Genomic DNA, 16,197 nt, shown 5'->3' with positions numbered 1-16,197 from the left:
GTGCGCGCATGTCCTGGTGACCTGGATACAACTTCATGTTTTTTTTAAGGCTAGAAAAGCTCTGATAGTGGGTCATTATTTTTCTGTTTTACATTCATGAATGAATTTGCAACATTCTGCCCAGATTACCGGACCCTCTCCCCTATGTCAGCCCTGGAGGATGGTCTGGCTGCACCTATTTTCATTCTGGAATTGGGGGAAAATATGCTTTGGCTTGTTTGAAATTTGAATTTTTTATCCCTGGATGCAGTGATGATGCCCTTGCAAAATAGATAGTGGAGATAGTGCAAAGGTAGGCAAATTTCTTCTGAAATAGGCAGCCAATGGCAGGCTTATTCCAACAGTCCACATCCGGTGACCAAAAACTGTGGAAATTTCTGTCAGTGTGGCTGTGAATATTGGCCAGGCCCTACTTTTAAGATAAGATAAGATATACTGTATTGTCTTGGGCTCCAAGTTGCTGCTGTCAGGATACAATGGCAGACCCAAATGCACAACTTAAGAATCAAGGATAAAGGTAAGTGGTTTATTGCTCCAAGAACAATGCAGGCAACGGTACAAGTCCAACAGGCAGGTGACGTGGTCGATAATACAGTCAAAAGGTCTGGATACACTGGGAAACTAAACAAGGGAACGCTGGAAAGTGAGTCACACATGGAGCTACAACAATCTGGCAGGGAACAAGTGAAACAAGGGGGGTATATATACACGGGGGATGGGAAGACAACTACACACAGGTGAATCACATTAGGGCAGAGACAGGTGATCAAAAACGGCGGGAAACAAACAAAGGCAGGAAGTCAAAGAGTGAATATCAAAATAAAGCAGGAAATCATGAAATAAACAGAAAACACAATAAGAGTGGAGGCAGACGTGACAGCTGCATCACACAACATACTTGCCAACAATGTCAAAATGCACGTATACACATGCATGTCATACATGCATACAACATAGATCGCTTTTTTGACAGTTTCCAATCATGAGATAGAATTAATAGTAGTTAATCTTTTCATTTCATGCTAAAATGACTTACTGTATGTACTATCTACTATCTATCTACTTGGTTTGCTTTGTGCTCACCCCCCAAACAAACCGCACCGGAAGCAAATCGAAAACCAACTTTTCAGGAAGTCATGGTCCAGTTTCCCAGGAGTTCGATTAATAGCTTCCTCTCCAGTCTATATAAACCGAAACCAATAGGTCAGATGCACCAGAGGTAGTTGTGAAAGTAGCCTTAGAGGCATAGTCAGTGTTGTTGTAAAATAGTGACATAGTAATCCATGAAAACATCCATGGAGGCAACAAATTAAGTGATTTGTCACCCACAGATTTCTTAAACTAAAACTTATTATTATTATTATTATTATTATTATATATTGTTGGCTACATGCTGCAATATTTGCAATTCCTTTACTGTTATTGCAATCAAACTCTGTTGCTACTGATGATCTATTGCAGTATATTACAGAGGGAACATAAAAAAGCCTCATTGGTGATGGAACAATTCTAGGATCAACCTATTCTGTCAGCAGAGGAAGCACATGAAAAGCCTCACCTCAAACAAGCGGCAGCACACTCTCAAATTGATGCTGACAGAAGAAGAAAAATCAACTTTCCCAGTGAAAGGGTGTCAGGTGTCAACCTACTCATCCTACACAGCTTTGTGAATTACCTTGGTATTTTCAATTCAAGGGCAAAAACAAATTAAGTCACAAGTTTTTTTTTTTTTTTTTAACACAACAGTAATGAAAAAAAAGTGTGACAACTCTGAAAAAACGTGGGATAGAACTTCAATATAAGAATAAGCTTCAGTTTATATTTATTTGTTAAAAACTCAATCTGATATAAAATCAGATCAGAGAAATAGAAGAGTGAGCTTGCAGTGTGTGGATAGTTGTCTGACATTTAATCATTCCCTCAACTTGCCTCATGGGCTGCAAAGGTGGGCTGCAAAGGTGTGTGTGTGTGTGTGTGTGTGTGTGTGTGTGTGTGTGTGTACACTGTGTGTGTGTGTACTGCATATGTGTGTGTTTTTTTTTTGAAGTGTATTTTTGTGTATAGCTCAGATTGATACTGTGAAAGCCACTTACAACATAGTGATGAAGCTCAGAGTGGGATTGGAGACTGCAGTACAGATAACTCTTTGAAGTGAAGCCTACTCTTGTTGCAGCAGTAAAAATGGTCAATTTAAAGCTGCGGAGTGCGGAACTTACATAAAAATGTATGTGTGTTACATTCAAGCCCTTGCCAAATGAATTCGCACAATGCTGATTAAGCCTATCGCCGCCAGGGAAAGCTCTCTGTATTTTACAGAGTTGTGGTGTCTCGGTGGCAACTTTCCCACACTGCCACAACGGAAGTGATGCGTTTTACGTCGACAAGCCAGAGCTAAAAGGGGCAGGAAGGGGGGAGAGACCATAGCGACTAGGCAGCAGCTAGGGGTTTGGCGGAAGCTGTGGCGGCTACCACTGTATACAACATCACAGGAGTTTATATATACTGTAGAAGGCGAAATTGTAGCTAGCACTACTTATTTTGTAGTGTTGAAAGAGACATGTAGCTTTTGCTCTGAAGTAAAGTCAATGAGCAGCTATTAGGCGTGATGCGCAACACATTACTTTAACTTACTATAGTTGAAGCTTAATTTTCATTCCACTTACCTGTCTGTTATAAATCGCTAAGTAAATAGCCGTAACAACCTTCTAAAAACACTGTTTTGCTGGAATACACTTTTCTGTGGTTGAAAATAGTCTACATTTTTGGCATAGATAATTACCTAATCTAACGACTCCATAATTCTGCCCTCTGCCCTTATTTGCTCGGATAGAGTTGAAGAGAGCTTCCCCGGGAGAAAAATGCAGCGAGCTCATCTGCAGACATACATCATAAGCACGCATCGACAGTGTGTGTAATTACTCTCACTGCCAGAGTTGGGGAGACAAAAATGCCGCACAAGGTTTAAATTGTGACCATTTCTTATATTTCTGCATTTGAATGTGCATTTGCTGTGGACTTTGTGGGTTCCTGACAGTGTCAAATAATTATTTTAAGTATAAATTCATTTATAAAATAAGTATTTATGCTATTCAGATTAAAAGTACAATTTTGTGAATATCTGTGTCAATTATTGTGAGAATATATTTATGAATGGTCAGATTCTCTCTCAATAGGAATATTTCTAAGATGGTGCTGCTTTAGATTTTCAACCTGTCACTGATTGTTAGCACTTTGATTCTGCAGTCGGGCTGTAATACACTATACTATACTGTATGCATATTCCACAGGGCCATCTCAGACGTTTCTTAGGACTCTGATGATTAAACATATGTCGAGGTTGAATATCCATTTCATTTCATGTTCCGACATGTAGTACGAGTGTGTCTGTGTGTGTCGCGGGTCTGTGATGTGTGAACAGTCAAGGAGAAGTGAATGCGCTAGGTTTAACCTTGTAAAAACTCTGGGTGTGCTTTTAGGACTCAATAGAACACGCTAAAAGCCAGAGTTTTTCCTCGGATCAAAGAGATGAGCTGACAGAAAAGCGAGAGAACCAACAAGAGAGAGAAGCTGGCCGACCAAAGAGTGACAGGAAAAAATATTCTCTGGCTGGCAGTGAGCTGTTAGGTCACCTTCTGGCTGTTAGAGACAGAGTTGGCTGAATTCCCTACATCTGTACCAGCAATACTGGTTGGAAACTGCAACTGGCAGTTCAATTTCAATTCTATTTGTAGTTTCAAATCATAACAGAAATTATCTCAGGACACTTTACAGATAGAGTAGGTTCAGGCCACGCTACAATTTACAGAGACCCAACAATTCTCCCAAGAGAACAACTTTTAACAGGCAAAAACCTTGAACAGAGCCTGGCTCTAGGTGGGCTCTATCTGCCTCCTTCAGTTAGGCGATGATGTCCTCATATTCACTGTCAGTGTGCAGAAAAGTGTCCAGTTCTTTCTTGACCAGAGAACTCACTCTAAGTTCAGATGTGATTTGTCCCTTTTTCTGTGGCCGTGAGTGTTTACCACTGTCCGTACTTTAATGTAGATTATAATCCTGGCAAACAGGGTGAAGCAAAGGTTCTTCTAATTCCCAAACTGGGATGCTCTTTTCCGTTGCCGCCCCCCCAGGGGTGGAAGGAGTATTCTGCTTCGTCAGATCTTATGTTTTGTATGTAAAACAGGGCTGCAACTAATGTGTATTACCAGTGTTGATTTATCTTCAAATTATTTTCTTGATTAAAGGTGGAGTTAGCGATTCTAATGCGATACACTTTTTGTCAATTTGTCAAAAGCTACTCACGGTCCGCTGGGATTGCCTCCACACAGCTCTTACATACTGGTCACTGTGATGCTCTGCTTATACAACAGCTTTCTTAGCTATAAAATACTAGACATCCTGTGATTTATAAAAACATATTCATATGGAAGTCATTAGTAGGCACTGCTTAATGACAAAAACAAATTATTTTCTCAAGTCCTTACCATAATGAAGTTTGATTGCATCCAGGTGTGGAGCACTAATTTGCTTTAAATTGACAGACTCTGAAACAAATCTAAATGTCAATCCCTTAACCACCTCATCGTCTTTCTCTAGGTGTTCCTTCAGCTCCGCGCAACGTGGTCTCAGTCGTCAACCAGACATCGGTGCAGCTGGAGTGGCACCCCCCACGTGACACTGGGCACCGTGACGACATGTCATACAACGTTTTGTGCCGCCGGTGCCACAGCAGCGAGCGCCGGGCGTGTCAGCCATGTGACGACAGCGTGGTATTCATTTCAGACAAGCAAGGGTTAAAGGAAACGAGGGTGGAGATCAGCAAGCTGCGGGCCCACACACCTTACACCTTCGAAATACAGGTTTGTCCACAGAGCAGAGAGAAGTTTATTCAGCATGCTGTTTAGTGTTGTAATGATATCTTTATTTTGAGTATCACATGCTAACTGCCTTTAGGCTTGAGAGGTGTCTTGAAAGTTAGCTTTTCCCTTCTGTAGTTACAGACTGATCTCAATAAGAGGCGTATGTATGACCCGCCAATTTGTATGCCATTTTGGCGTGTTATCAAGACGCATAATCACTTTTTAGCGTGTTTATCAACGCCGTTTGGCCTCCAAAACTCACACGTTTTTTTAAATTAATGTATTTCAATGGGAAGCATGTTTCGTGATCACAGCACGATTCTCAATAAGAAGATGACGTAGCATGAAGAGCGACTACGGTAGCGAGTAGTATGAAAGCCCGAAAATCCGCATAGGGAGGTTGGTTAGGGTGGTGGATGGGTCAAACACAGGACTTTCACCCAGGAGACCGGGGATCGTGTCACGCGTGTCACATTTCCCAAACCCAACTGTCCCTTTCTTCTTTTACTAAACCCAACCGTGCCATTGTTGTCCCGCGTCCCGGTCTTATTTTCCTAAACCCAACCCGTCCGCTGTATACGGCGTAGTCATACACACGGATAGCTCAAAATGCGTACAGATAACGCGATACAGATAAGTCATGATGTCACATTGGGAGTTAGGTTTGGATTCACAACAGTTGATGAACATGGATGGCTACCCAGAATCACAGCCAGAAAATTTATCCAAACGTGTCAAAGATCTTTAAGAAACTTCACATGCACTGCTTTTCTGCTGATTTGTTCAGAGTTTCTTCACAAAATTCATGGCTACATACATGATTCTTCATAACACTGTTGCCTCCTCATTGCTCTATGCAGCAGGCATAGTATTGACAAAGAGACTCTGCCACGCCTCAAGGTTGTCATCGGAATCCATTGTAACTGTTGTGAATGCAGGATATCTAGGGCTGCCACCCTCCACAAAGAAGCAAATAACAAACCTTACAAAGCCACCTTTAAAGCCTACAGACGTAGGGTATTTCAGCTTCTTTTAATCATTCACACCACTAGTTACACAATGTCGAAGATGATTACACTGAAATTTAAATTTTTACATCCCTGTTAACAATATAAAGTTGCCCCTCAGAAATGTAGTTATACTGACTGAAAACAACCTTGGCGCTTAGTGTGTTGTCAACTCTTAATATGCAAAAAGCTGCTATATTCACTGTGGTGCTCAAGGTTACTAAGGCTACATAGATGCTCGCTGACGTGGAGGCTTTTATGCACAATTTCCATTTATGTCATGTTCTCTCAAACCACAAGGCCACGCTGATGCCTAAAAAGGCACCACGATGGTGGACCTTCAATCTTCTGCTATTGGACGCCTTTACCATCAAGGCCAGTTGTCTAAATCAAGGTCACCTGCATTGTAATTGTTAAGGGAACTTACTTCCCCCATTCAATCCTCAGTTGTGAAGTCTCATCTAATCAGTGAACCTATTAATAATAAAATATGATTTTTGTAGGAATACAACGTATGGTTCATTTTGAAAGCAGTCTGTTGTGGAACGGACAGCTCAATAATGACTAAAGGCAGCCACCATTAAAGACAGAGCTGAATATCCATTGAGATATCCATCCATTTCTTTTCCATCCATCCATATTTTGACAAAACTGACATTTTTTAATCTTCAGAAACTCAAGGAAACACAAAATAAAAAACGTGAAATGATAAAGAAACAATATAGAATTAGAGCGTGGAGTAAGCCATTAAGCTAGCGTCACTAATTACCATGCCTGTGTTTAATGATTTGCTGTGACTGAAGACATTGTTTCGACCGTCAAAATGATTAACTGAGCTCATGACAAACAATATGTGGCAGCTAATTAGGCGGTGTTTAAAACACACTCAGAACCTGTTAATTGTGTCTTCGTTAGTAAGATTAGAAAGATGGTAAGACTTAAAAAATCACTGAAATGAAAACCATGTCATTGGTGCTGATAATTGACTGTGTGTGGAGTCCCTCCCCTGAACGGCGATTGTCCAATTATAGCTTAGCAACCGTAACTCAGCAGGGCAGTTCGTGATACACCCTATATAAATAGTTTTATATAGAAAAGCTTGACAGGCCTAGCAAGAGTAAGGTGGAATAGCTGACCATTACACTTTTTACTCCACAGGCAGTAAACGGAGTCTCCAACAAGAGCCCTTATCCCGCCCAGCAACTGTCAATCAACATTACAACCAATCAGGCTGGTGAGTGGGGAGAGCAAAAGCTGTGTGTGTGTGTGTGTGTGTGTGTGTGTGTGTGTGTGTGTGTGTGTGTGTGTGTGTGTGTGTGTGTGTGTGTGTGTGCGTGCGTCGGTATGTATGTGTGTGTAAGCATACCCTGGGGCACAGTGGATTATGCGAAGGAGGGATGGCTAGGGGGATAAAGGAAATTGAGCTACAGCTTTTTAATTCATAAAACATGTTATAAGCTTGTCATTTCTCTCCCTCTGTCTCCCTTTCTCTGTCCCCTTCTCTGTCTTTCCTGCACATCCACAGCTTTCCTCCTCTTTTCCTCTTCCCCTCTGCCTCTCTCTCTGTTCTCCTTTTCTTGCCTTTATCCCCTCCCTGCCCTCCCCTCTCTCCGTCTCTGACAGTGTAATTCTTAAAGACTATAAAGAGAGCAGAGTTACTGCTTCATCAATACTTTATAGAGACAGACACAAGTGATATTTCCACCGTTACCCAAATTTAGATTTAAAAGCCGCTTTGCTCTGACGGAAAACACATAATTTACCTCATCTAGAGCAACCGAGGGTCATTCCTAATTGAAACATGATCCATAGTCACCCTGCTTTCTGAGCGTATGTAAACCTCTTTTATCCCTGAAATCTTTTAGTACTCAACAAAAACTGATTTATGTTCAGGTTGACTGCACTGAGGGGTTTAAATTATGAAATAGATTTTAGCGTATTTCATGGGACCTTAGGTTACGAAACTCACATAATATATAGAGAACCCTGTCAAATGTCAGTCGTGTCAATATTAAAAATGACTGAGGTTTTTAGGTGACTTTTGAAATTTTGACTACAGAGGAAGTAATTGGTGCATGAAGTATCACAGCATTTACTGAGGATCATTGTGGTCCTCTGATGTCCTGATAAGTCAGCTGTGTAAGATGCATACATTCTGAATACATCATTTTCAATCCCTGTGTCTCTTTACTGTACGTGCTGTCAAGTGAAGTACAAATGATGAAAACCATCCCATAAAAAGATCCGGGAGGCAAAACCATGAAATACATTATAGCCAAGAGCTTCTGGTTCCTAAAATTATGGGTAAAAATGCATTGCAGACATAACTCTTTGTTCCCCATCAGTGACAAGTGCAGTAATTTGTTTTCATGAGCCTGGATGAGGAAACATTTTTCTCCTTTGGGTGTAAATAATCCTTGGCAATATGTCATTACATTACACACTATATTTCCATATTTATGGAGTTTAAGCATGCTCGTGAATCTCTTAACTGCATAATTGATTGTGTATACTTGTGTGTGTGTGTGTGTGTGTGTGTGTGTGTGTGTTTATTAACAGCTCCCTCTGTAGTTCCCATAATGCACCAAGTGAGCTCAACAAGCCGCAGTTTCTCGTTGTCATGGCCACCGCCCGAACAGCCCAACGGAATTATCCTTGACTACGAGATACGATACTTTGACAAGGTAGAGTGGAATGATAAATGTCTGTGTGTGTGTGTGTGTGTGTGTGTGTGTCTCTATCATATACGGTGTTGTGGTCACAGACAGTAATCTATTATAGAGTCGATCAAACAGGGGAATCAATATCAACTACATCTAAGTCATCTATTATCAGGACTCACTGAGAAGCAACAACAGCCTCACTGCTTCTCAAATACTTTAGCTGGTCAGTAATACTCCTGCACACTGTCTCACTTTAGCTGGAATATTTATTTAGGGTTTTTAGGTAGGCTATGTAAAGAAGTCACAGCAGTTAATTATGTATTCATAGATAAATTAAGTTAATTGTAAATTAACCAATCAGAGGACTACAAAAAATTAGGTCAGTTGGTGAATGAAACACCTTGAGGAAACATATGCATTGCCATCTAGGTAATTAGATAAAGAAGGTATATTTGATTAAAGGAATTGTTTAACATTTTGGGAAATGTTTTAGTGTTTTAGTTGCTGCCCTCCGGAGCACCTATCATGATTCAGGTATGCATAGATATTTAGAGAGATCTTTTTTTTTTTAGCTATTGAAGCGAATAACTAAAATGATTAACTGAATACAGTAACGTCCACTGTTAGACATTATCATCACACATGCACACACAAAACAGTGACACCATAAGTGTGTTTACACGGACACGAGTATCCCGGTTATGATTGGGTTTTTGAAGTATCCCATTTTTGTGTTTAAACATGTGGACACCATATCCCAATTTCAGAAACCTGGATAAGCCCTTATCCCGGTTATGAAACCAGAAAATGCCAGCTGGAGTGTTCCAAAAGAAACCGTCCGTGATACTGTTGCATCCATACATCATATCCCAAATATTATCAAAACCAGGATAAGCCTCATAACCGGGAAACCCATGTGTAAACACACTCCATGACAGATCCAGTGTGTTTGAGATTTGTGTGTTCGTTTGTTGTGTCCATTCACCACAATGTCTCTCAAAAGAATGATTAATCAATAATTCTTATATATTATATATAATTATGTATAATTCTTGTAATATTCCTATTGTTATTATAATAAATGTAGTATAGAATTTCCTGTCACCTACCACAAGTACTAATGGTTAATAAAAAAAAGTCATTATTATTAGTAGTAGTTCAGAGGCTGGCATGTGTTGAATGCTGCTCCTCATAGACATAACATGATGATTAATGAAGGGCAGCTAAGGGAAGAAACGTGCCGACGTTTCTTAGATTTATAATTTGTGACGTTGATGTAGGTTCTCTCTCACTTGTGCTCGACATCTATTAAAGCGATGGGTTCATGCATCATCTTTTATACAATATTATTTCCTAATAAGTCTGGATTGATCTTAGAGCCACAGTGTATATTTTATGGAGCCTGTTGTCATACTGACAGGGTTTAACAGTGATACAGTGCCTCTCTTTATTCCAGCACACATCCATTGTTGATCGTAGTCATGCAGCAAAAATGAGCATCTATTAATTAATAAGTGGCTACAGTGGGATCCCGTCAAACTGTAAGACTACGGGCCCTATTTTAACGATCTAAGCGCACAGTGTGAAGCGCATGGCGCAGGTGCGTTTTAGGACGTGTCCAAATCCTTTTGCTAGTTTGGCGGTGGAAAAAAGGGTCCATGCGCCGGGCGCATGGTTCAAAAGGGTTGTGCTTAGTGTCTTCATTAATTCATAGGTGTGTTTTGGGCGTAACATGCAATGAACCAATCTGAGTGTCATCTCCCATTCCCTTTAAAAGCCAGGCGCTTTCCCAAGCATAGTGTGCGCGCTGTGCATAAGCCTAGGCGCATTTTACTAATTTGCTGCGTTGGTCTTGAACTAGCAAAGACACTTGCGTCGGGAGTAAAAAAGAATCGCCGGTGCAACACAGATGTCTTCTTACTTTATAGTTTATTTTTTTATTTTTTAAGGTGCATAACAGTGACTAACTAAGTTTCGATGTAAGGTTACATCTTCATCAGAGTCCTTGACACTTGCGTCGGGCTTTGTTCTGCGCTGCGCCGCCCCGGGTGCAGGATAGGGCCCTAAATCAAATTTTCAAAGTTTCTTCCATGAACAACCAATGTAGTTTGAGGGGCCGTAGTTTCATAAGCTGTAACAAACAATGTGGAATCTAATTAAGATCTGTGGGCTCTGGAAGATCCAATTAAACTCATCAAGTATCTCATCTTGTGTGTCTTGTGCACGCCACTCGTCACTTTAATCGCTAGAAGAAACAGAACCTCAAACAATTATGGACGGTGATATAGACAAACGTAAATTAGACCCAAAGAAATTGTCAAAAGAACTACTGTCGCCATCCTATTTAAATCATTAAATATCTTTTATGACTGCAGGAGATAAAACTACATTTTTATAGCTGTTCTATATGAATATAATCACATCACAAGAGATTAATTTTTCTCAATAATATAATGACACGTTTTTACAGCTCGCACGCAGTTTTTCACTGTAGGCTCTTCATGGTGATGGTTGCACATATTCCAAGTCCATGGTGAGGAATGTTACAGTGTTTGTGGACTGCTGCCGCTTATGTTGCTGCATTGTTCGTTGGGTGAGATTATTTCCAAGATTCATCTCCCCTTAGCTCACTGTTGATGTGGCCTTCAAGTCTCTCTGTGGACTCTGTGGTGTCTCGATATGTGCCAGAAGACATCACAGACCACCGTTTTTTATACGTACCTTCATTTATGAAGGATAGAGTCGTTCCTCCCAAAGAGATGGACTCACCACCAGCACAGATAGTAGCGCATCTCTGCAAGAAACCGCCCATTCATCGAGGCTTGGATGTTGAAGATCTGTCTGTCCCAGGCAGTTGAGGTTGAATGGAAACGAGAGATATCCACAATGATTATTTGTATTCTCTTTGCCATCGCCATTGATCAGCATATGTACTGATGGACAGAAAATGTGCTTATTGAGAAGTGCCATTATGTCCTTTGACCAAACTCATTGGTAGTTGGCTTTATCCTTCCCACTCTGGACCATTGTGCAAGAGGCACTTCCACTACTTCTTCATCCAAACCTTTTTTTTCTGCTTATCCGGGGCTGGTGAAAGTAGTCCAGATCTCCCTCTTCCCAGCAACATCTTCCAGCTCCTCCTGGGGAATCCCGAGGCTTTCCAAAGCCAGATGATACAATCCCTCTAGCATGTTCTGGGTCTTCTCTGGGGTCTCCTACCAGTTTGACCTGCCAAGAAAAGAAAACCTCCAAGATGAGGCGCCCAGGAGCCGTCCTTATCAGATGCCCAAACCATCTCAACTGGCTCCTTATTGTCAGTGTTATGCAAAAGGGAATAAAAAAGTGAATGTGACGATAAACAATGCCATTCCACTGCTTTTTGCACTTAAAGACAAGAAGACCAAAGCACCAATTTATTCTTTAGTGGCTGCTGCTGAAATCAAAACTCCTACTACTCTGCTCTGTGAGGCTGTCTGACTGAAGCAGTCAAGCCTCCAGCTGTTCTGTAGTGGACAAGGTCCGAACGTGTATGACCCGGCGGACTGATGCCCAAAACAATTCACTGTCCAATGATCAAACTAGCCTACATAAAGAATGTCAAACCCGGGGCGCCAATGAGGGCCTTTGATTCAGGGGTGAAACTTGCAGGACCTGATTGCTTTCTCATCAAAGACTGTTGCTCCAGGACAGAAACAGACTCCAAAGAAAGGACAAAATGCGGCTCTGTATCTTGTTTTCTTTGTAATTCAGTCAGTGGGAAGCAATGCGTTTGGAGGCTGAAAACTAAATTAAAAGCATATCTATCACCCAAAGCTAAACATAAGAATATCCTCATCTTTTCTGAAGCTGTGCCACCAACTGCAAAAACAGAAAGACTTTCACTGCAAACAGATTAAAAACAAAGAGCAAATCACCTACAAGGGATTTTGTGAGATAAACCAAAAAGAACAACTTGCCTCCTCATCCACAGCTCACATTTGATTTCTTGCCATTTAGCTATCCTTTTTGCAAAACTGAAGAAAATAGTTTTTGGCATGTTTTTGGGATACCACTGCTAGTCTCTGCACTCATTTTTTCTTCTTTTTAATACATACTGTCAAGGAGTTTGTGCTTCCATAACTTACTGCAATTCTGGCATGCATTCATAACGACAAACTGTAAATGCTCCAGACTGTTGACAACTCTTTCTTATCTATTCTCCTTGATGAAAACACTCAGGCACAGTCCTAAAGTCCATGACTCCAGAGGACTTGCTCACAGATTTCAATTTTCCAGCACAACATAGTATATGGCTATAATTTCACTACACTGCACAAGGAAAGGAGAGAGTGTGTGTCGTTTTTATTTTGCTTGCATCTCTTGGTTCAGTGTATGCTACGTACTAAATCCTATAACTAAACTAAATACAGCAGTGAAACTGTTTATTATATATGTTCTTATCGTAAACTGTTACTACTAAGTTTGCCTTAATGGATGTTGATGCTTTTGATAATTATTCAGCTTTCAACAAAATCTAGAAATAATTTATGTATGCTGGTATATGCATTAAGTATGTACAACATAATCTTTTTTTTTTAAAGATAATTTTTTGGGCTTTTCTGCCTTTAATGGATAGGACAGCTAGGTGAGAAAGGGGAAAGAGAGGGGGAAGACATGCAGGAAATTGTCACAGGTCGGACCTGAACCCCGAACATCTGCATCAAGGCATAAACCTCTATGTTTATGTGCGCCTGCTCTACCCACTGAGCCAACCCGGCCACATGCAGTATAATCTTGGTATCCTACAAAAGTTCTATCATTGTTACCTCACTTATGTTTGCATTTTTTATTCAGACTATGATCTTTCTTGTCTTACTCACACATTTTAAAAATGCTACTAAAATGGTCAACACATGCCAATCCAGTGATAATAAAAGCTGGGTTCTAAAAATCCTCATTAATGATTTTCTTTCATGGAATACTATTTTTATAAAAGATAAAAAAGTGAAATGCAATTATGCCCTCATCAGAATGTTTAACAGCGGCATTGTTGTTTGTTGAAGTGCCTAAAATCTTCCTGACAGTTAAAGGTGCCCTGCCACACAAAACCGTTTTTACTTGTATTTTTTGAAATATGTTAGGTCCATATGTGTTTGTGTTATGTTGTGAATGTGAAAATGAACTGCTACCTCCTTTGTCAGCTCTAGCCACTGAAAATAAATAAGCAGAAAAATCAGGCCAATTACAAAAGCTGGTCAGTCTGACATCATGTTGCCTGAGCTCATTACTATTCATGAGCTCACCCAGTTGCGCTGGGTAAAGGATGCTGATAACCAGGCTCTCATTGGCTAGCTGTTAGCCAATCAGAGTCAAGTAGCTTAGCTCGTTGAATATTAATGAGAATTGGCACACATCGAGCTGAGTCTTCCTGCAGGCTTTCTATACCACGCTAGAATGGCTTGAAACAAGGTAACCACGGCATTTTTTCCACAAAAAATGTTGAGTCCATGGTAGAACTTCAGACATTACCACAAAGTAATGAGATACGTGTGGCGGGACACCTTTAACCTTTTGTGATCATGCAAACAGTGACCATCCTCGCTTACAGTAGTGTGACATTGTTTTACTGCCGCAAAACCTCTTCTGAAGGAGCTCAGGTGGAAAGTTTGCTGTGCAAAGTGTCTGACTTTGTCAGCAGAAACCACAGTTTATCTGGTCTCCTACAAACAGTCAACATTGGTTTCTTTTTTGTCCCTAAACTCAGCTTATAGAGGTGGTAAATCAGAAAATGCTCATATGAAACAGTAATTTTAGAAGACATCATATAGTGTCATCATATAGTGTACAGTAAAAGTCACTGGAAAGTTGTACTTTAGTCGTAAAGATAACTGCACTGGCATCACATAGTCAACACTCATGACACTGCCACAGTTTTTAAGTGAAGCTGTTGGTTGAAACCTGCATTTAAAGAATAATATTATGTTCATGCTTGAAGGGCTGTCTGAATCTATAGGACACTGTATACAATATAATAGGAAACCATCTTAAAAGCTCACGCTGCCAGCGATAATTAAGATTAAAATGCAACAATACAAATACATCTCAAGAGGCAGGGGTGCTGCACCTGGGGGTGGGGGTGCATCTTCCCACAGTTTGGGTAAAAATGAAGTTCCAGGGAAAGATAGAGAATAGCAGCGACAGAAAGAGAAAGTTGAGATTCTGCCTCTCGGAGAGCAATTAAAGTGAGTTTAGGACAGACTGAGAAGAACTGAACTCACTGAGACTCGAGCTGCAGTCTGACAGTCACAGATAAAACACTTACTTTGTCAAAATCAGGGCAGCGACTTTACTCTTTTAAGCTGGCCTTATTTGCTGCTGCCTTTGCTTTAACATTATTTAACATGGAAGCCAATTAAGACCCATTATCAAAAGCTGGCAGTTAGGTTCTTTCATTGTTTCGTCTTTTCATTCTTCTTCCTTGATACACATCTTAAGAAGGGAGAAATACTGCATTTACACTGTAGACAAGCCATCCATAAAGTGACTAATTTTAGCTCATGGCTTTAAGTGTAGTCCTCGGGGAGCAGTTTGAGAGAGAGAGAGAGAGAGAGAGAGAGAGAGAGAGAGAGAGAGAGAGAAATGACAGGTTCTTCTCACCAGACAGCTGTACTGCACCTCCTTTTCTGGTACCTTTCTGCACCTCCCCCCCATCTCCTTCACACACACCCCCTCACCTCCTCCCCTCATAGCCACTCTATAGATAATGATTTTTTAATGTTGTAAATTTGATATGGCACAGGGAGGCTGAATTTTCCCCCACTACTTATCTCTGGCTTCCAGACATTCCCAGATGGGTTGCCCCCTAACCTTTTCACTGTGGCAAGCCTAGAGCCCCCTTCACCCCCCCCCTACACACACACACACACACACACACACACACACACACACACACACACACACACGTACACACCCCAAATCCAAACCTCACCCTGACACAATACCCCCATTTCTGTGACCATTTCCAAATATAACTCTATCTTATTCTCACCCAGGTTTTTAACACTGCAAACTCTGTGGTTGCCAATGAGCCGTGTACTAATTATGACCGTAGGAATCAAGCTTGTCATAGTACAATATATCAATAGTGCAGTCAAATAAATTACAACCAAATGATGTTAAATACAAATCAAATTATAATCAATTACTGTGGGTAGACAGGAATAACACTAATACACGACAGAAGAAAACTCATGTCATAATAGCAACAATTGGATAGTCACAAGCAACAACAAAAGGGGTTCAAGACAATCAAGTAGAATTAATAAAATGAAGTAATAAAAACTAAAATCATCTAGAACCCCTTTTTTTTATTCCTCTGCGTGTCCTTCTTTGATAACCCTCCTTCTTCTGCTCTCTTTCCACCAGCAGCCCTTTACTTTCTCCCCGCTCTTTTCCCTCCTGAACTCACCTCCTCATGACTCTCATCTCTCTTCCTATTCTATTTGCTCTGCCGTCGATCCCTCGACCTCCTTCATCCTCGCGGCATGATTCCCTCCCCCATCCTTTCATGCCATCACCAAACCATATCTGTCATTCCCTCTGGACCGTTTCGATCTTGCCGCAGTAAAAACCTTTTTATCTGAAAGAAATGGGTGAGAGGAAGCCGGCGTAGAAAGATAGAGGTAAAAGGGT

General features: G+C 40.8%; 1 protein-coding gene across 2 annotated transcripts in view; it reads left to right on the top strand.

Moving 5' to 3' along the window:
• The window catches only part of LOC114561052 (ephrin type-B receptor 1), a 95,723-nt gene that overhangs the window by 47,678 nt on the left and 31,848 nt on the right, over positions 1-16,197 (top strand). For both annotated transcript variants that reach the window (XM_028586707.1, XM_028586708.1), the window contains exons 7-9: positions 4,594-4,856; positions 7,022-7,097; positions 8,423-8,547. In XM_028586707.1, the coding sequence (XP_028442508.1) occupies positions 4,594-4,856; positions 7,022-7,097; positions 8,423-8,547 (464 nt within the window). The remainder of the gene's footprint in view (positions 1-4,593; positions 4,857-7,021; positions 7,098-8,422; positions 8,548-16,197) is intronic.

This window comes from Perca flavescens, chromosome 9, assembly GCF_004354835.1.
Source record: "Perca flavescens isolate YP-PL-M2 chromosome 9, PFLA_1.0, whole genome shotgun sequence".
Classification (NCBI taxonomy): Eukaryota; Metazoa; Chordata; class Actinopteri; order Perciformes; family Percidae; genus Perca; species Perca flavescens.
The sequence above is the reverse complement of the archived record's forward strand: the minus strand, read 5'-3'. Positions and strand labels throughout refer to the sequence as shown.